The following is a 20,222-nucleotide window of genomic DNA, read 5'->3' as shown; positions in this document are numbered from 1 at the left end:
AAACCGCTGGTGAAATCATGCCCTCCTTGGTGGACGTAATAATCCCCAAAATGCGCCGACAACCCTATAAGATGTGGTAAATCATCAGAGTTTTTCTTGACACTAGGTCATCAATCAATCAATACAGTCAAAGCCAAATGAGATTTTACGTGGGCAGAGGTTTGTGACATAAACAAGTATAAACATCTCATAAAATTGACATTTATGACACATCACAACAACATGACATTATATTATTGACTGGGTAACAAAGGCGAAGTCTATAAAACACCAGACCAGACGATGAAATACAAAGACGGACAACAATGCATAAGAAAAACTGCAAAAGAGCCAATAGGTAGATAAGATGTGGTGTTGATCACATCATAGAACAGAAGATCAGGATAGGTATCAGTCACACATTGAAACAGATCACTGAAAATCTATCAAAGACGATGAAATACAACAGATCGAAATGCTAAAGAAAACCAGCAAAAGAGCCATCGATAAGATAGGTCTTGGTGTCGATCACACCACACTCCAGTAAGTCAGGAATACATATCAACAAGCCACTGAATGATTGTTTCAAGATTTGAAACAATAAAGGAAATAAAATTGTCCTACAGTGCCATCATGTGGACATAAGATAATCAGGGAAATGTCACAGACCAACAGGTATCAATAAAGTTCTGTAGAAAAAGGTACAATCAGTATTTCTGTGTTTTATGAATGGCATCTATAGAAGCATGTGCAACATGTCTGCAAAACTGACTTAATGGTAACAATGTAAGTACATCCACATCCACAATATCTGTCCAAAATCAGAGCAACATGGATGAAATATAATCTTCTAAAACTTTCTGCTTCTCTTTGAAAACAGCCCCGTCCCTCTTCAGGAGCCCCACCTCCGTCTCGAGAGTGTGGATCTTAGCCATGGTGCTCTCCTCCCTGCGATCTAGTTCCAAGATCTTTGCATGCAAACTCAGGATCTTGCTCCAGAGCTGATCTTCGTCCGTGTCCAGTCTGCAGTACGAGTGCTCGTAAATGGAAACGTGCTCTCCCTCACCGGGTCCCCTCTCCTCCAATGAGCAGCTCGTGGGTTTGTCCTTAACCATTTCCACTGTAGCGAAGCTGAAAACCTGGCCCAGAGCTGCTTGGAGCGCCGCTGCGTCCACGTTTGCCTCTCCATTTGAGAAAGAGCTCAGCGACTCACAGCAGAACACAGTCACAGCAGCGTCAGCTGGCTCTTCAGTGTGGGTCTGGTCACACGGAGACACAGCGAGGCAAGACGCTGTTGGCATTTCACTGTCACCTGGTACCACACAAGCAGCTACCTGTGTCTCTGACAGGTCCGCGTGGCATGATATGCCAGTGTCTGGCAGATCAGATATCATCTCTGTGTGTTCTGCAACACTGTTGTTTGTTGGTTTTGACTCAAAGTTTTTGCATGTTCTCCTCAAAATGAGTGGCTTCCTACTGAGAGCAGAGTCAAACTCTGTGGGCTCAATGTCAGCGTCTAAAGTCCCGAGTCTGGTCTTGGGGCTCCGCACTTTTTTCTCACCATCCTGAGAGCAAAAACGAAAGGGACAGTTTATTAAATAAGACAATGCAAAAGTCAGAAAAGATGAAGCATAGGCAAAAACACTGTAACAAGCGACATGATCAAGGAAACAGAATTCCCCTGCAGAGCTGCATAACTCTGACAGACACTGCAGAATCACAAGCAATGCAAGAGAATGACAAATTAAGGACAGGCTTGTTGCATACCAACAACGTCTTGGCTTTTTCCTGCAAGAGAAAGCTGCTTCCACTCTACTTGCACTCTTTCTCTTGCAGAAGAGTTGGACAAAGACTAAATTTCGCTATGTGCAGCAAGTCCTCTCTTCATTAGACAGTGAAAAAAAGACAGCAGGTACACACCCCTTCAGTGGAAGGAAAAACAGTCGGTACTGCCGTGTTCTTCAGGTAGCGGATGCCCCATCGGATATCAAAGCAGTCCTCTGTGAAGTGCTCGCTGCAGAGGCACTGGTGTCGACTCGGGGTCCACTCCTCCCGCCTCATGTTATCCACCCATCTCTGAAGCCTGGGCTTGTCTTGTAAGGGGAATCTTGAGGGGGTGAAGAAAGAGAAGTGTAAAATAAAGTTCTGGTAAAATGAAAACTACAACAAAGATTTTCTAGTATGAGCACATTCTTATATTTCTTATTCCGAATATTTTGTATGGTTTTAATGGGGAATAATCTTGGGTTTGTAAATTTTGTTCAGTGTGTTATGTGCCTGACACCTTGCTGCTGTAACACAGGGATTTCCAAGCTTAGGATCAATAAAGTCCATCCGTCCATTTCAACACTTTACAACACAAAGTACAAACTGCTGTAATAATTATATAGATAAATATCCTGGCCCACTTCAGGAAGATGCTCTCCGTTTGTAGCTAACTTCTCTCTGCCTCGATGATCAATATTATCTTGAGACGCAAACACTCGCAGACAAATCAAGTCACCTCAAAGAAAACAGCTAAAAACAGAAAAACATACGGGTAGAAGCTAATTCTCCTGTTGTCTTGTCTGGACGAGCTCCCCCCGCGGTTTCTGCAAGCCTTCACAGCGCAGTACCGCGGCATGTCTGCAGCCGAACCACATGAAAACACCTTATTCTCACACGTCTGTACCGAGAAATACGTCCACACAGAAACAGCTTCAAAACACTATCACTTCCGGTTTGTAGCCCTCCTAAAGGGACGTGATTTCTGTCGTCAAGAGCGTTAACGTGCCTTCCGCGACTCTTAAAATGATGCACGGCTATGGGAATGTGAGCGATTACGTAAAATAACATTAGTTACGCATCTTTTTTTAATCATTCACAATGAATTTTATGCAAAGAAGTTAGGGATTATTGCCCAAGTTAGCAAAATAATAATGAAAACGATGTTTAAGTGCCGCGCCTTTAATGAAAAGCGAAGGCGGAAGTAAAAAGCGGCTCGTCCTCTCGCTCGTGTGGCACCGCGCCCACTTCCCGCCCTCAACGTGCGCCGCCGGCTCCGCCAATCAGCGCGACGCGAATCACTGTTGCCGGCGCACGGACCAATCGCGTTGCGAGTCGTGGTGTTCGGGCTCCGGAATGCGAGTCGTCAACAAGCGTCAGCCTCGGATCAGCTGGAGCCGCAGAGAGAAGTTCAGGTCCTCTCCCAGGTGAGCTGACGGTTACTGGACGTGTAACATCCATGTCGTCGAGCCGACATCTACCAGCTGAAGTGCCGCTGACGAGGCAGAGCTGAGGGAAGCGCCTTCAAAACTGTGAGTTGTCTTTTTCTGGAGCTAACCCCCCTTATTTTAATGTTTATTTTAGACTAGCTAGCAAAGTGATGCTAGCAAAGTGAAGCTATAAATCACATATTCTGTCTGTCATTGAAAACATTGTCTGGCTGTATTTACTCGTAAAGTTATAGAAGCAAATTGAGCTATATATCCTACAGTGTACATTCTGTTTTTAAACCCTTTATATAGCTCCATTTGCTAGTAAAATAATTATATCAAATAAAGCTCTATAATCACATATTACTGCTGTTTGTCAACCCGTTATCTAGTTTTATTTGTTGGCAAAGTATTGCTAATAAGTAAAGCCATATATTATATATTCTGGCTGTTATTGGACCCATTATCTCGTTGTATAAGATGGTAAAGTAATGCGAACAAGTAAAGCTATATATCCCACATTCTTTGTTTTTGAACCCACTATCTAGTTGTATTTGCTAACAAAGTAATGCGAACAGGTAAAGCTTTATAGCATACATCCAGGCTGTTTTGGAACCCACTATCTGGCTTTATAACCGTTTTACAGCATCTTTCTTTGTGTCAGAGGTGTGGGACCAGTCCCTTAACCGAGGTGTCAAACTGCTCTCTTCGCAGTTGCAGAGGTGCCAAAAGAAAAGAGAGAAATCAGCAGTATGGCCGCAGCTCAGTCCGTGTTGCTGCTAGCGGTGCACGTCCTCCTGATCTCAGAGTTCATCCTCGCCAAGAGGGACTACTACGACATCCTGGGGGTTCCCAGAGACGCCACCGACCGCCAGATCAAGAAGGCCTTCCACCAGCTGGCCCTCAAGTACCACCCGGACCGCAACAAGGGCCAGGACACCGAGGACAAGTTCAGAGACATAGCGGAGGGTATGTGCGTCATCATGTCGGTCATTTCTACACAATGTGGGGAAGATATTCAAGTCTCTTTACTGACTGGGTAGACTCTGTTAGATTTTAAACATCATATCTCTCCTGTGACACAAGATTATTGAACATATTTTAGGAATAAAGGTCAAATAACTAAAGAAAAGCCAGTGTTTCAGGATAAAATCTTCAATAGGAGCGTCTCTCTGTTTTTCTCTGAAAGACGATCCTCACATTCATACATGTAATAACCTGTCTTGTTTCTTTTGTCAGGTGACATTTGTTGTGTTAAAAAACTGAATGAACATGTTCAAGAACCTATTTATAGACACGTCCTGACACAACAAGCCCGCTCTGGGAAAGCTTATACATGGAAAATGAAACTGATCATGGTTCTCAGCTTTTGTTGACAATGAATAGATGACAAACATTGATTCATTTCATAAAGTTGAACTAGAAATGTGCATCAGTGACCCCCATTCAAACTTGGTATTAGCATCCGTTCTGAGGGATCCAATCACAAGTGGTCAGCATCGAGTACAGGTCTGAACACACCCGACTGCCTCATGAATGTGTCCTGGCCACATTCTTTTCGCTGTGTAAACGCTAATCCGTCCAAGGCCACATTGGAACGACAGCCTACTTGTACCTGGTGTCTCAGACAGGCTAGTCTTCTCATACATAAATGACAGTCGTGATTATTTGTATAGAGAACAGGAAGAGAAGTCAGATCAGTGGTCACAGGTAACACATTCAGAACATTTTAATGCCAAATGTGAATACATGTACTCAACGCTGTCCACTCCACATCTCACAGTAGGGGTGTAACTAGCATGTGTGAACAGAGCCAGGGTCATAGCAACCAACAAGTGACGTCATGTGTCTTTGTTTCCTCCAGCGTATGAGACACTGTCTGACGATAAGAGGCGGCGAGAGTATGACCAGTTTGGCCATGGCCCATCACCAGGGGAGAGCCATGGAGGAGGAGGAGGAGGAGGAGGCGCATACAACTTCCAACAGCACTACCAGTCCTTCAACTTTGACGACCTTTTCAAAGACCATCACGAGCATCATCAGCAGCAACACTTCAACTCGCACACCTTCGCTCATAACCAAGAACACCAGAAGAGACACTTTGACAGCCACTTCCAGGCCCACCGCGAGGCCATGAACAGGCACAATAGACAGTTCCAGCAGCAGGAGGCCTTCGGCGAAGGACTCTTTGATGACATGTTTGAGGACTTGGAGAAGATGTTCAACCACGGCGCCAGGACTGACGGCGGATTCCAGAGTGCGGGGAAGCAGCACTGCAGGACAGTGACACAGCGGAGGGGGAACATGGTGACCACCTACACTGACTGCTCCTGAGGCGAGCGGAACACGGCGCGCTCACAGACGGCAGCCGTTCAGGACACTGCTGGGCTTTTACTTGTGGTTTTTTGAATTGATTGCTAATTTATCACTCGGTGGAATAGAGAATGGTTTTGTGTGGCTTTTTTTGTGTAATTTCCTGTATGTAAGGAACAAATATCCAAGCCGGCCTCGTGAGGGGCTGCTTCCAAGCAATAACTTACTCACATTACTGCTCATAGCATAAGTATTCGTCTCACTCAGATACCTCCCTATTATTTAGCTTGTGAGTTTAATTTTGTTTACTTATTCATTTGTTTCCTGATCGACTAGACTCAGGTATGGCCTAAAGTCAAAAGAATATTCTTTCTTTTGTGAGCAGTGAGGCAATAAGATTGATCAAACATCAGTAATAAACTTGTGCAACATTCATTCTGCAGCTTATTAGGCCATACTGTACAACAGCATTTTTGCTGATATAACAACAGGCGATGCTGAATTTAGCATCGTGTTCTACTAGAGTCTTCTTGGTTTTTGATCCTTATCTTAATGATTAAATTACACACATTTGGATTTATGGCACTTGTATCAAATTTTGCTGTGAAAATGAACCTCCACATCCCAAGATGTGTGCAGGTTGGACGTAATCAACTGTTACCTCGTTTTTCCGTTTCTTTCTACAGAGCTGCATCTACCTTCTTTTTCAGTCAGGGCAGCCGCAGGCAGCGTGTGTGCTCTCGCTCTATCTCAGCTCTTTGACCAGTTGTTTTGACCGTCACAAAATCCAGGAGTCATCTGCCAGTGAGGCCGAAGGGTCGGAAAAGTTTCCTGAACTGAAAATAATAATGTGCAATATTTAGTAACCTTTTGCTCTTCATGATGTCTATCTTTCATAGACAGTGCTATTATAATGTCATTGTCTGATGTCCGCACTTTGTTTGTGTGTGTGTGTGAGTGTGTGAGTGTGTGAGTGAGTGAGAGTGTGTGTGTGTGTATGTGTGCGTGTAATGAGAGACCCTGAATGTTGATTTGTTGAACAATGTTTGGAGAATGATTAAAAAAAAGTTACGAGTGCAAAAAGTTTGATTGTTTATTTTTGATTATTTAGTCTCAGAAATATGAATTATTATTTCAGGTAAAGTTGATATTTACCCTTTAATTAGAATATTGTCAAGAATAAATAAGAGTATGAAATGTAAATTTGCCTCCGGGCCATAATCTAAATATATTGAGTGTTAAACAGGTAGTTTGCAGTGACATAGGTCTTGTGGGGGTTTTCATGCTTCTCAGAAAAAAATATAATGGGACATAGTGTGAAATATGGTGTATATATATGCATATGTATATATGCAGTGGCTGATAGCGTAAAACTTTCAACTCATTTTACAGAACTGAAGAAACTCTCCTAATTCTCAATTTAAAAAGTAACTTATTTTGTCAGCCCCACATCAGCAGTGTTTTTCACCAGTCTTCAAGGAGGCTGTTGTTCACATTAACAACCAGTAGAGGGCGTACTTTCACAATACAGGAAGACAGTTCATAGTTTAAAGGTTCAGTGTGATTCAGATTTAAGATTTCGGTGAAAGAGATCTATTGGCAACAATTGAATATGAAATAATCCTAGTGATGTTTTCACCAGTGCACTTCGTCTAGATTGGATGAATTGTTGTTTTCTTTACCCTAGAATGGTGCCTTTATATTTAAATACTTTAAATTGACATCAGGAGCAGGTCCTCTCTTTCGAAGGCCACCATGTTTTTTACAGAAGCCCAGACTGGACACACAACACCTTTTGAGTTTTGATGACAACTGAAGGATCCACAGGTTCTCTTTCATGTTTGGAAGGGGAGGGTGAGGTGAGGGGTGTTCATCTGCAACATAAACACTGAACGAGGCTAAGTTGATAAAAAATAAAATAATAAGGATGCGATATACAGGTATATGTCAGAGGGAGTCTAGTTATCATACCTGCTTAAGTGAACCTTGATAAAAAAATATATATTTAAAAAAGAATGTCAGACTTCAACATGATCAGATCAGTGAAAGAATAAATGTACGCCTGGCACATCAGGCCAGCAAATATGGACAGCTCCTGATGTTGCATCGTCAGTGTATGAATGTGTACGGTCATTGTTAAGTGTTTTTAATATCAATTAAACTAGAAAATCTCTGTACAAAATGCAGTCGGATGGAAACACAGGGACTTTTTTAAAAACACAACAAATGTGTCTGTCAGAGCAGAAATTGCCCAAAAAGTGTGGATAATTCATTTTCTGTTTTCACTGGAACTTGTTTCCAAGGTCAACCTTTGACTCGTGTGCTGCTTCACGAGTTGTGCAGCTCCACTCGTGGAAATATTGTATCAAGTTGAATTTTGTGCACAGACATGCAAACATTTAATCAAGGTTCACTCCCAATCCCCTCTGCTCGGCTGGAGCCTGTTCATCACATGTACTTCACTATGAATAATATAGTATGTGGTTTGGTTTATACAGGATACAATGCAATATTTAATCCACTAATACTACTATCACCACCATTACACCTGCACCCATTATAGGTTTATTTCAAACGTCATGATTGACAGCTGAGACTGACTCACGATTGGTCGACCTCGTGGCTCCATCCCTCGATGGCGGCGTTCGTACCCAGGAAATTTCGGCTTCATTTTTGGATGGTGTGGCGGAAGAGGAGACGTGACGTCCATCTTTATATACAGTCTATGGTAAGAACATGTAACACATAATACCAGACACACAGTTAACAGAAATATGGACCAAAGAAAACACTGTACTGCATAGTTGGACACTAAGTAAAACATACACACTATATATCAAAACATACTTAAACCTATATAAATGTAATAATGTTTTTACAGCTTCCAACCATCTCTTCAATCAAGAACTCATCCAGAGAGAGAGGCGGCTCATGATGCCACTCTAGGCTTCTGTGAATTGGGTAACTGATAGAGTAATACAGAGTACACGTGAGGACAATATATCCAGTTATTCAGTTACTGGGAGTATGTTCCGCTGGTTATGGAGTATTCAGAATTTTTATGATGCATAATGTTTTTCTTTGTGACAGCACGAGTGTAATTTCTGCATGCTGCCTCAAAAGTCAATGATTCAATTAGTATCACTGTGATGCAGCAATTTATTACTATTGTGTTTTCCTTGTCTGTATGTGCACTTTTAATGTCATGTTTTATGTCTTATGATAAAATTTATATTTTTATTTCAGCTTATAATACACTTTATATTTTTATTCTAGCTTATATTGCACTTTATATTTTGTACTCCTTTGGATGTAATACTGTAATATTCTCTGTACTCTACTATTATATTTTGTGTTATGGAATCTTAGAGCCGGCTGGCACCAGAATATCCTTTGGGATTAATAAAGTCTTATCTTATCAAAGCTCGACTAATAATAGTCTTTGCTATTTCTAATCTACTTGTCCCTATAGGCAATGTCAGTGCTAGTGAGTAATAATCTACACTACGTACTGATCTGTATGGTAACTTTACATTTTCTGACATATTTGACATGTTTTGGTACAAAAGTAAAACCATAAAACGTTTGTCAAAGTTCAGGCATGAAGTGTCAGTGAAATCCACGAGATATGAAAACCACCTGAATGTATTGCCCTTACCAAAGGTTGCATTTAAAATAAATTAATTTACTGGAGTAAAAATGTGTAATATTAAAGTTTGACTTCCTTTAATGTTTGTAAAATCTATTAAATTCATTTGGTGTGTTTTATAATTCCCATGATGAAAAAAGCAACTTCCTGGTTTTGCACCAAAAGGAAGGCCTCATTAACTCTTTTCCCTGTCAAACAGAGTCTTTAGAAATCTGCTCAAACTGAATCAAAGCAGTTCTTTACCAATGTCACATAATCCCTTAGTTTCCCTCTGTATCCTGGGTTTCAAGCACCACACCATCCGTTGCCATCACAACATTTGTGCTGATCCCCCCCCCCACTATCGACGCTCTGCCTCTTGAACAGTTCCATGGCCTGGATACCGTCTGGCTTTCAAGGCAAGACATGACTAATCGAACCCCCAGAGGCCCTCTTCTCTGCCCGCTAACCCCTCCTCTCTCTCTCTCTCTCTCTCTCCGTGGCATTTATTATTAAAGGAGAGGCTGCCTCCTTTCCCCGTGGAGTAAAAGGACTTGTCCGCTTGCAACGACCGGCTGAGGGGCTGCACGAGCACGTTGTCAACATGATACCTGCGGTGACGCTCAACACCGGAGCGGAGATGCCCATTGTGGGTCTGGGAACGTGGAGGGTAAGGAGGCTCAGCAGTTTTTATACTTCGCCCCCCCTCACTGAGTGTGAGAATACAGCTGACCGGGTTGTGATGTGTTTTTCTCTTCTCATGAGCTTTCAGAGCTTCGCTGATCTGCATCGACTGTAGTGTTAGGCTACTGTAGGCCTGAATCCACTGGTCCTGCAGTGTAGGTTACTGAGGATTGTGCATTTAAGTGGTGCAATGAAGTACATCGTTGACCTTTTGAAAACGTTACCTCTTGCCTCAGGGTAAATATTAACATGTTGTTGTCCACTGACCTCTGCCTGACAAGATTAGAGTGGTCGTGGTTTGACAATTTGCCCTGGTGAGCATTTCCTACCATTAAATGATGAATGGATATTAGTGTAAAACTAGATCAGCACATCACCTGGTACATCTAATGTTTATCTACATGTGCAATTTCTTTCTTTTTTGTATCTCCCTATCTTTGCAGGCAGAACAAGGAAAGGTCGTAGAGGCTGTAAAAGTGGCCATAGGCGCCGGTTACAGGCACATCGACGCCGCCCTGGTGTACCAGAATGAAGAAGAAGTCGGCGCTGGGATCCGTGCAATGATTGATCAAGGAGTGGTCAAGAGGGAAGACCTATTCATTGTCAGTAAGGTACGGTGCATGCCTGGTCATACCCAACACCAAACTGCCCCTGATCCTGCATTAATGTAGTGGAAGACTGTCGGTGAATGAGACATACATCGTAAAGTATTTGAGCAGCAATCAAACCAGATAAGTGCCGTACAAACTGCAGTCTAATAAACACACACAGAGGCTTTTTAATCACCACAAACACGTGTGTCAGGGCAGAAATTGCTGAGTCATCTGCTCATTCTTGGCCTCATGAGTTGTATAAGCCCACATGTGGGAACGCATTAAACCTGAATGCCTTTAGTCGAGGTCCCCACGTTTTGTTCCGCCTGCTCCATTGTTTAATTCATCACATGTACGACTATCACCACCATCACACCCACAGCAGTTATCCGTTTGTCGTCCACAGCTGTGGTGCACCTTCCACCTTCCATCTCTTGTGAAGGGAGGGTGTGAGAAGACTCTCAGAGACCTTAAACTGGACTACGTGGACCTCTACCTCATGCACTTCCCTATGGGAACCAAGGTTTGGAAACCACTGTGCTTTCATGCCCATAAAAAGAGAGTAATCCAACTCACCTTTGGCCTATTTCATCTGTTTAAACTTGACTTCAGACACTGATACGCATTGCAGTCATTTGGAATTTGAATGACACTTTTTTCCAGTTTGTGGTGTTTCTAGTAAGGATTTTCTTTTCGATCAGTAATGGTGAATAAGATCTGGGTGTGGGAATTTAGACTTTTTAACTGACCTTAAGAAGAGCAGATTTGTCTGAACCCCTCTTGAAACGGGTGGAGATGTGTGAAGACCAGAATGAGGCAGAACAGCAGCAGTCAGTGTCTTCACAGTTGCACGATTCTTGTCCACCTGCTGGTTATGCCTCATCACACTTAGTGAAGCCTTTTGGTCCAGTCACTCAATTATTCTTACTCATCCTCATCTTACATTGAGCTCGAACCGAAATTACCTCAGAATTTGAAGTCCTCTTTCTAGCCCTTGGGAGATTTGTTAGATCAACTGATCCTGTTGTGCTACATGAGACCGGTTCAGCCTGCCATTCTGTTAAGTAGCCTATTTTATGTACTAATATCTCTGTTGAGTAAAGTGTAAGCCACACATTAAACAAACCTAACTGGCCTAAAAAGCAGATGCAGTCTGAGAGTTGTTCTATTTATTTGCTTTTATTGCGTGCCCTTCTACATAGGCAGTATTGTCGGCTGGTTTGTTAATCTACCATAAACCAGATAACAAGCAAAGAGCAACGGAAGCACCACCAGAAAATCTGGATTGTCAACCAATGTCTTTGATTGGCATCGTAAGTGGTCAAATTTGTAAAAATGTGCCCAGATGTTGAAGCACAAGTAAAGAGGAAGGCTTTGTGCAGCAGTGAAGGTTGCATAGAGGCTGTAGTGTTGCAGTTGCAGGGCAGGAGAGGAGGTGAAGGGGAGGTTAACAAACAGGATAATTCTTGTACTATTGAGAGAGTCATTCTTAGAAGAGAAATGTTTTGGATTGTTTTGGATTTTGGAGAGTAAGTGACATTTCAGTAACGATCTACCCACCAGGGGTAATCAACCACACATCAACTCTGCCATGCACATAAGGCAGATGGCTCACCCATGCTAATCCAGCAAAAAAATAAAAGTATGATGGTGGCATGGTTTGATAATAAAGGAAATGGCAAATCGGAGTCACAGCTATGGGTATAAAAAATGATTTTGGCTTCCCCAAAAACCTTTGATGATCATAGCATAGCATGCTCATCTGTGGTTTCACACACGGTGGAGATCCTCGTGCTTTCGAAGCCTCTGTGTTGATATCTCCAGTCTCTTCTGGTCCCTCCCCTTTACCTTGTTGATGCCAGTTTTCCGTCTTGCTCTGGCGTTGTCGAATGCTTCCTTGCTGCCTGACCAAAAAGCATTTTTTTAGGCTCTGGACCAGGCCTTCACCCCTGATTCATGTTTTGTGGTTGAGGAATGATTGTATTGTCTTTGTGATCACTAGAAATCATTTAGACATCTCCATCCAACTTAAATGAGTATTTTTTTTGTTTGTTTTTTGTTTTTAAATTGCAGCCAGGTGATGACATTTTTCCTTTAGATGAACACAACCAGGTCATTTCTGATGGTAGCAACTTCTTGGACACTTGGGAGGTAATTGCAATAGACGCATTGCGACATTTCAAATGGACGATCTGTGCGATGGAAGATACATCACTTATACCAATGTGCAATGTGTCAATAAGGCTATGGAAGAGCTGGTGGATGCTGGGTTGGTCAAAGCAATCGGCATCTCCAACTTTAACAAAGACCAGATTGAAGCCTTACTCAACAAACCAGGCCTCAAGTACAAGCCTGTCAACAACCAGGTGAGAACCACGATTTCCAGTGTGAGAAAAATAAAAATAAATTTGAGATAAAGCCTTTGAGTGTTTCCCCAGATTGAGTGTCACCCGTACCTGACCCAAGTGAAGTTGATCAACTACTGCCACTCGAAGGGAATCTCAGTGACGGCCTACAGCCCCCTGGGATCCCCTGACAGACCCTGGTGAGAGGAAATATCACATATCATACATAAAAGGTATTGGCAGCTTTACATGTCAACAATAATAACTGTAATCTCTCATTTGTGGCTCTTATTTCCAAAAGGGCTTCATCTGACGAACCCTCTCTGCTGGAGGACCCGAAGATCAAGGCCATCGCTGACAAGTACAACAAGTCTCCAGCACAGGTAAGAAAGAAACATCTTTGTGATGTCTCACCCCTTCTCTTTTTTTCCTGGAAATATAAGATCTTAAAGCGTGTTCGATTTCGTTAAACTTCTCAAAACTGAGGAAGCATGTGTAAAATGAGCAAATGCCGTTGGCCATTTGAAGCTTTTATAAAAGGCACTTTATATTGGATATTCATAGATCACATACCAGATAGCAGCAGCACAAGTGTTCAGCATGAACAAGTGAACAAACAGATATTGTATTATGATCTGCAGGGAAATCAGCCAAATGGCTTTGTTTAAAACTTTGCAAGGCTTCGTTTCAAAAGTTAAATAACAGGAAACCACAAGGAGAAAGCCACTACTGTCCCATGGTGTATAAATATGTGTTACGAAACGGACCATGGTAACTTTAACAGTACGGCATTGTTTGAATTTGGTGAATGTTCAAGGAGATAACACAATAATACATCAAATGTTTTTGCACCGTTTTCCAAACCAGGTGCTCATGAGGTTCCACACCCAGAGAAATGTGATCGTTATCGCAAAGTCAGTAACACCCCATCGAGTCAAGGAAAATTTCCAGGTATATCGAGCGTAAAATTCTACTCATCTCAGCTTTTATGTGCTTTTTCAACTTTTAGCTACTTTTTTTGTCTGGTTCCTTTTATGCAGAACACAAAAAAAATCTGCCTCTGGTTTTGCCTGACTTGCTCAGATGCGTTTTCTCTTTTCAGTTGTTTGACTTTGAGTTGAGCGAAGAAGACATGGAGACCATGCTGAGCCTGAACAAGAATTGGAGAGGATTCCCGATGCCATGGTAAATAAACAGTAAGGGGGAGAAACATTCAATTATCGTTCTCAGGTAAACCACATTAACCTTTTTCTTTTTCCTACAGGGCCTCCAAACACAAAGACTTCCCCCTGAATACAGAATACTAACATACAATACAATGGACTGCACTTTCTGCTGTGCATCTATTCTTATAATTCAGATTTTACGTGTTGTGATATCAAACTAACGTGTTTAGAAAGACAGAGACTGAAGGACGTCAATATACTGAGCTATGATCTCCTCTCTTGTTAAATGGTTGAAGGTTATGTTTACAAGGGACAAAAGGGGAGTGGAAGTTGTCGCTGTAAAATGTTACAACCGCATCCAAACGGGCTACTAAAGTAAAACACAATTTTAATGACACTTTCACAACTGTTCCTTTTTTGTAAGTTTAATTACAGAATCACGAGCGGTGTTCACATATTCGGGAATGTGGACCGTTTATGTAAGCTGCATCCTGATGATCAAAGCCTGACAGATTGGGTTAAGAAGAAGATAAGATTAGTTTTTTTAGAACTCAAATAACTTTGTTATGAAAAAGCGATCAGTGTTTGAAATTAACGACAGGACAGCTGCGGTTAATAAACAAATACTGGTATTCAACTGAATTTTAGTCCAAATTTACGCTTGTTTATAGTTGCTCATCCTTTGGGATCACAAGTATTCTGTCAGACTCCGGTACTTATGCTGTATTTATTGATCTTTTGAAGTTCCTGTGTAAAACAATGACTTTCTGTAGGCATTTTGCAGTATAATAAACTTGCCTGAAATCTGAATTGGACCATACCACTACAGCAATACACGTGAAATATTTGAGCCAATAAAACATTTTTGGGTTAAACCGTCTGTGCTCCTACGTCTTCATGACATGAACTTGGGTCTCAAGATCATTCTGCTGATAAACCTTTTCAGACATGAACTCCAAACATATGAAGAACGCAGCAGGAGATTCTCTGGGTCAGAAATGTTCACAACAGGATCATCTCCAGCATGTTGAGGTGAGAGGTGACGTCTCCGCATAATCTCCTGCTGTGTTCTCATAAGGGCTCGCTGGGACATTCTCGGGAGTTCATACTTGGGGGCTGCCAGGAGAAACTGCAGAATATGACTTATCTCTACGTTCACACATGCAGCCCTCCAGACAAACTTAATTACCTGCTTTACAGTACAATGATAAACATGTACTTTATGTTCAGCATAAACTAGTTCCATCTAAATGGCTGTTATGTACAGTACATCTCACAGGATCAGTTAGTCTTAAAGTACACTGGACTGTATACTTTATATATTAAGTAGCAAAATAATCAAAACTACTTTTCATGTGCCTTAAAAGTGAAGCATTCCCTATCACACTACATTTATGTTGGCTATATATATGCGTGTGTATGTTTATACCTGCGTGTATGTTGATCACACCACTGCAGGTTCCGGCAGCTCATTGCTGTATCTGCTGGATGAATCTGAAAGAAAACTTGCACCGACTTGTATTTTTCTGCCACAGGACTTTATTAAAAATAAAAACAGCTGACAGGGGAAGTGAGAGTGGTTATTTCATAACAAGATCAATACACATGGTTACAAAGTGCCACATGACTCAGACAACGGGGGAGGGGGGGGAAGTACTTTTGTCATCCACGATTAGGGAAATCTATTGTGCAGTCACGAACACCTCAGCCCAAGTCACAAAAAAATAAAAACGTAAGAAAAGACAGAAAAACAAAGAGGAAGCTACAACTGGAGATTTGAAAACAATAATCTGGAGAGAGGAGTGTAGAGCAGGTTTAGGGCCATGAGGAGTGTTGTTGATACTGGATTGGTATGTGTGCACCTGAAAATACCTTGCATTTCCTGAAACATGTAACATGGAAATAAAAATCTAATACAAGTCCGCACTGACAGTGTAAGTGGCTTTAAAGGTTCAGGGTGGTAAAAGAAAGCAAACCCCAGCTTTCACTGCAAACCTTGAGAAAAACCAGCGTGTTTTTTTTCAGAATTCAGCTTTGAAGGGAAAGTCCTTGTGGGTCGAGCCCCTGTAGAGAAAAACAGGAAAATAATTTATCCAGAAAATTAGGAGAATACATATTTAAGTGGTCAGAATTTACAGTAAGTGCACAGAATCTCACCACTCCATGGGACAGGCCCTCCAGTTCCTGTTGAATCCAGATATAGTTTTCATTTCCTCCGCGCTCAGTTCAAAGTCGAACACCTGCAATGATTTAAACCAAAGTTTTCACGCACGAGCCAACAGAATAAAGCAAAGCTCGGTGAACAGCTAATCCCAGAAAATATCTCAACAATCTGTCAGCTTATTACTTGGAAATTCTCCTGAATGCGCTGAGGCGTGACGGACTTGGGGATCGCGATCACGTTCCTCTGGACGTGGAAGCGGATCAGGACCTGATGGGGGGGGAGAGAGGGTATGAACACGTGATACATGGAATTTCAATCAACCACACTTCTTTTTCTTGCATCCTTGTTAATGCTTACTACGGACTATGAGAATAAAAGTCAAATTATTGATGAGAATCCTACTTTGCAACAAAAATGGAACTGTTTTTTTTTTTTTTAGTCTTTCAAGTCTCCTGTTAATTTGTTCAATCTAGTGTAAAAGTTGTACCTGAGCTGTGCTCTTCTTGTACTTCTCTGCAATGGCCTTCAGGATGGGACTCTTCAGAAGTGGTGGGTCATCTGCTGAAGCCCTGTAATTAAAAAAAATGCATATCCTTCATCATCTAAAGATATAACACACAACTTTATTTGAAGTTGAACTGTTGTGAAACTGGTCTCATAAAGAGGTTTTTCATAGCAACAGAAGATGGCAAACAGATGAATATAAAAAGAATAGGTGTCATGATTTGTGTCAGACAAAAATTACTTTTACACTTTCTCATTAACTGTTTTAATTGGTGAGATATTTGCTTACTTACCAGTCTCTGTCAGGGGAGCCCAGGGGGCTGTACGCCGTCACTGAGATGCCCTGAGAGTGGCAGTATTTGATCAGCTTCTCCTGGGTCAGGTATGGGTGGCACTCCACCTAGTGGATCAAACACACACAGCTCTTAAGGAGCAGTACAGAAACAAGGGAGTGATGCCTAAACCACAGAATAAGAATAACTTCAAAGTGTATCCAGTATCCATCAGTTAATTTGCTGAACATGTTTAATCAAAAGTAACAGAACTGAAGTTATGAAGTATATTATTTATACAGAGACAAGCTGAGAAAGCGCAGTGTGTCATATATGTCTATAAACCATAAATCTTTCTGAATGCATATTTTACTATATTGTTTCTTGTATTGTCGGTTCCAAACTGCTTTATACTTTGTTAAAATACCAAAAACAATCAGTCAGAATTAAAGCTGAATTTGTGGTTTAAAAAAATACTCTCACTAATCTATGACTTCCTGTACTTATATTTACACATGTTCCACAAGTTCTCAGAAATGGTTGCAGTTTATTGGCATCATTCTCAGGGATTTACTCACTGATGTTCAATTGTTTTGCTCTTTGTTTGGTGTGTACTGTTACAAGGAGAAGGACGATAATGATGCTGTAACCTAATAAACAACACAACCAAACAAAAGCAGGAGATTTATGGCGAACAAAGGTTCTGAGAAACAGCAGAAAAGTAAGGTCACCTCAGCTAATTGGTCTGGCCCGAGGCGACTCTGCTGTGGCCTTTTAAGAATTAAGACATTTGTTTCTCGGACCTGACGTCAGGGGACAGATAATGCCATTACGGCCTCTTGCCCTTTAAGAACAGCGATCTTGAAAGGCATCTGTTTTCTTGCTTCTCAGTAGCCAGGACTCAAACATGTCAGTTCTAAAAGAGGCTGCGTATGTAGGCCGTTTCTACAGTTACCAGAATAAAAGGTGTTATCCAGCAGTGATGTCACTGTGAGGTCCTTTAGCGTACCTGGTTGTTGGCAGGCTTGTATTTGAGGCCGGGCTTGTTGAGAATGGCTTCAATCTGCTCCTTGTTGAAGTTGGAGACACCGATGGCTTTCACCAAACCAGCGTCAACCAGCTCCTCCATCCCCTGAGACAAACAACCATTAAGAAATTAGGATTACCTAAACTTGGCAACTGTGGCAACGAAAACAAATATCAGCTCCGTCGATATCATCCAAACCTCCTGAATATACCGTAGCTATAATTCACTTGGACTCTGTTGCTATGGTGAACATCCCACTGGTGTCAGATTTTGAGCTTGTACTAGTCTGAACCATAAACTGTAGAAAATTTGGATGACGCATGAAGTTTAGATTACATGAGATCTTTAAAAAATGAAATCTATATTGTTAATCTTAACATAGTACAGACAAAACTTTGCACGCACAACTCAAGGCTGCAAACGTGTGCTTGTGCACTTAGTTGTCGATCCTTGTTACTTTCACAGGGTAAAACGGTTTGTTCAGTTTTGAAACTAAAATATAAGAGTTAAAGATGACATGCATCTTCCGTGAAGAATTACATCTGTAAGGAGTTTGAACTGTTTGTGTGTTTCTCCGATCGACTCTCACCTCCCAAGTCTCCAGTAAGTCTGTGTTACCACTGATCAGCTGTCCTGCGCTGTCCAGAGGAAATTCGTCATCGCCGGGCTGCAACATGACAAAAGAATAAAAACACTGAGGATTCCAGCAGAATGTGAGCAGGAGGTTTACACCCTTAGATGTGACAGTGAGCTTCATACTTCAAAAAGGACATTAAACTACCTTGAGACCCATGGGCCAGTGCACGAGGTAGAGGTCGACGTACTCCAGTCGGAGATCACTGAGGGTCTTCTCACAAGCCTGCCTCACCGCGGACTTCTCATGGAAAGTGCACCACAGCTGCAATGTGAAAGGCCAGAGCATGCATGGTCAGGGGGAGCAGTTTGAAAAACCCAGACATATAAAAGGATCATTTCCTCATCAACAACTCACTTTGCTAACAATGAAAAGATCCTCTCTCTTCACCACGCCATCCTTGATCATGGCCTGAACACCTTCTCCCACCTCGGCCTCGTTGTGGTAGATGAACGCTCCATCGATGTGCCTGTATCCTGCTTTGATGGCTGCTTTCACTGCTGCTGTCACCTGACCAGGGGCAGACTGGAAGAACATGACTGGTTAGTTTGAACTGAAAATAAGACCGTATAGGCTTCCTGGTGACATGTTTTTACATGATTGTGCGGCACATAGAAATTGTGACATGCTTGTGATTCCAAAGGGACCTGGTGATTTTGTTTCTCAGCTCAGAACCAGGAATAATTCACTTGAACGAGGACTAAGCTCCACTTACCTCTGCCTGCATTGGTTTGTTTGTTAGTGAGCAGGATTCATGCAAAAACTAACGAAACTAAATGCAGATTCCCACTAAAATCGTTGGAAGGGTGCGATGTGGGTTTGGGAAGAAGCCATTAAGTTTGGATGCGGATCCAGATGTGGGGGCAGATCCAGTTTTTCTACTTTCTTGTCCAAGCAGGGAATTTCACAATCATACCTTTAGTATCAAGCCTGTATGTTACAGATTGGATTTACTTTTCCAATCTATACTATTATACACATACATATCTATAATATTGCTGATACTAATCGCTTATTTGCTGTGAAGCAGGAAACATCAGACTTCTGAGATATTTTAAGAAACTTTAGTCCTGTTGCAAAAACTAATTAAGGTTTAACAGTTTTAGTTCCAGCCTTAAGTTATTGTTAACTATTAACAATTAAGTTGAACGTCCACCACTCGTAACGTGTCAAATTCAACGCAATTGCGTGTGACTTTCCATTAAAATACAGGTTCCTCGACGACTCGTTCATAAACTCGCAGCTTCGCGTCCAGCTAACTAGCTCACAGGCTAATTCTATTTGTACAGTTTTATTGGTGAGAGTTTAGTTAAGATGTCAATACGCACCTTCCATGTGCCGAGCCCGACTGTGGGAATATGTGCACCGGTGTTGAGTTTCACTGTCGCGGCCATTTCTCCAGAGGACGAGGGAGAGACTGGGAGGAAGAGTCAAGTGCTCACACCATAAACACCACACCAGCCGCGCGTCTACTCGTTTAGTTACGGTACAGGTGCCGGGAGCGGACAAAAAGGACCCAAACAAACGATGAAAGTTTAATATCGCTTATTTAATATTACTTATTATGGACGATTGATAAATTGGGTGAGACGAAATTGAAAGAAAATCAAAGGTAAAGTCTGATCAATTATATCGTTCACATCTTGCTCATATTAAATATAATTGAACAGATCTATAAGAGGTGACACAGATATTTCCCCTCACTCTTGTTCAGGATGA

General features: G+C 41.8%; 4 protein-coding genes across 6 annotated transcripts; 2 read left to right on the top strand and 2 right to left on the bottom strand.

Moving 5' to 3' along the window:
* Positions 1 to 127: 127 nt before the first annotated feature.
* Positions 128 to 2,864, bottom strand: LOC118101673 (THAP domain-containing protein 5). 2 transcript variants are annotated; one of them, XM_035147614.2, is made up of 3 exons: positions 2,517 to 2,864; positions 1,900 to 2,086; positions 128 to 1,544 (listed from the first exon to the last, which is right to left on the bottom strand). In XM_035147614.2, the coding sequence occupies exons 1-3, from the start codon at positions 2,600 to 2,602 to the stop codon at positions 801 to 803; spliced, it is 1,017 nt and encodes a 338-aa protein (XP_035003505.2). In that variant the 5' UTR covers positions 2,603 to 2,864; the 3' UTR covers positions 128 to 800. The 2 variants fall into 2 exon arrangements, with proteins under 2 accessions (XP_035003505.2, XP_035003506.2); XM_035147615.2 differs by having other exon boundaries at positions 2,483 to 2,607.
* Positions 2,865 to 3,106: 242 nt separating this feature from the next.
* Positions 3,107 to 6,569, top strand: LOC118101890 (dnaJ homolog subfamily B member 9). The gene is made up of 3 exons (XM_035147954.2): positions 3,107 to 3,275; positions 3,888 to 4,142; positions 5,038 to 6,569. The coding sequence occupies exons 2-3, from the start codon at positions 3,926 to 3,928 to the stop codon at positions 5,505 to 5,507; spliced, it is 687 nt and encodes a 228-aa protein (XP_035003845.1). The 5' UTR covers positions 3,107 to 3,275; positions 3,888 to 3,925; the 3' UTR covers positions 5,508 to 6,569.
* Positions 6,570 to 9,552: 2,983 nt separating this feature from the next.
* LOC118101481 (aldo-keto reductase family 1 member B1) lies at positions 9,553 to 14,777 on the top strand. 2 transcript variants are annotated; one of them, XM_035147337.2, is made up of 10 exons: positions 9,553 to 9,784; positions 10,242 to 10,409; positions 10,798 to 10,914; positions 12,465 to 12,542; positions 12,635 to 12,757; positions 12,830 to 12,936; positions 13,038 to 13,119; positions 13,604 to 13,687; positions 13,839 to 13,921; positions 14,001 to 14,777. In XM_035147337.2, the coding sequence occupies exons 1-10, from the start codon at positions 9,719 to 9,721 to the stop codon at positions 14,041 to 14,043; spliced, it is 951 nt and encodes a 316-aa protein (XP_035003228.1). In that variant the 5' UTR covers positions 9,553 to 9,718; the 3' UTR covers positions 14,044 to 14,777. The 2 variants fall into 2 exon arrangements, with proteins under 2 accessions (XP_035003228.1, XP_035003229.1); XM_035147338.2 differs by lacking the exon at positions 9,553 to 9,784 and adding an exon at positions 9,866 to 10,112.
* A 641-nt stretch (positions 14,778 to 15,418) lies between these two features.
* Positions 15,419 to 19,990, bottom strand: LOC118101482 (aldo-keto reductase family 1 member B1). The gene is made up of 10 exons (XM_035147339.2): positions 19,832 to 19,990; positions 18,861 to 19,028; positions 18,651 to 18,767; positions 18,459 to 18,536; positions 17,852 to 17,974; positions 16,864 to 16,970; positions 16,554 to 16,635; positions 16,250 to 16,333; positions 16,060 to 16,142; positions 15,419 to 15,966 (listed from the first exon to the last, which is right to left on the bottom strand). The coding sequence occupies exons 1-10, from the start codon at positions 19,895 to 19,897 to the stop codon at positions 15,924 to 15,926; spliced, it is 951 nt and encodes a 316-aa protein (XP_035003230.1). The 5' UTR covers positions 19,898 to 19,990; the 3' UTR covers positions 15,419 to 15,923.
* Between the last annotated feature and the right edge of the window lie 232 nt (positions 19,991 to 20,222).

The sequence above is a fragment of the Hippoglossus stenolepis genome, chromosome 22, assembly GCF_022539355.2.
Source record: "Hippoglossus stenolepis isolate QCI-W04-F060 chromosome 22, HSTE1.2, whole genome shotgun sequence".
In the NCBI taxonomy this organism is placed as follows: Eukaryota; Metazoa; Chordata; class Actinopteri; order Pleuronectiformes; family Pleuronectidae; genus Hippoglossus; species Hippoglossus stenolepis.
The sequence above is the reverse complement of the archived record's forward strand: the minus strand, read 5'-3'. Positions and strand labels throughout refer to the sequence as shown.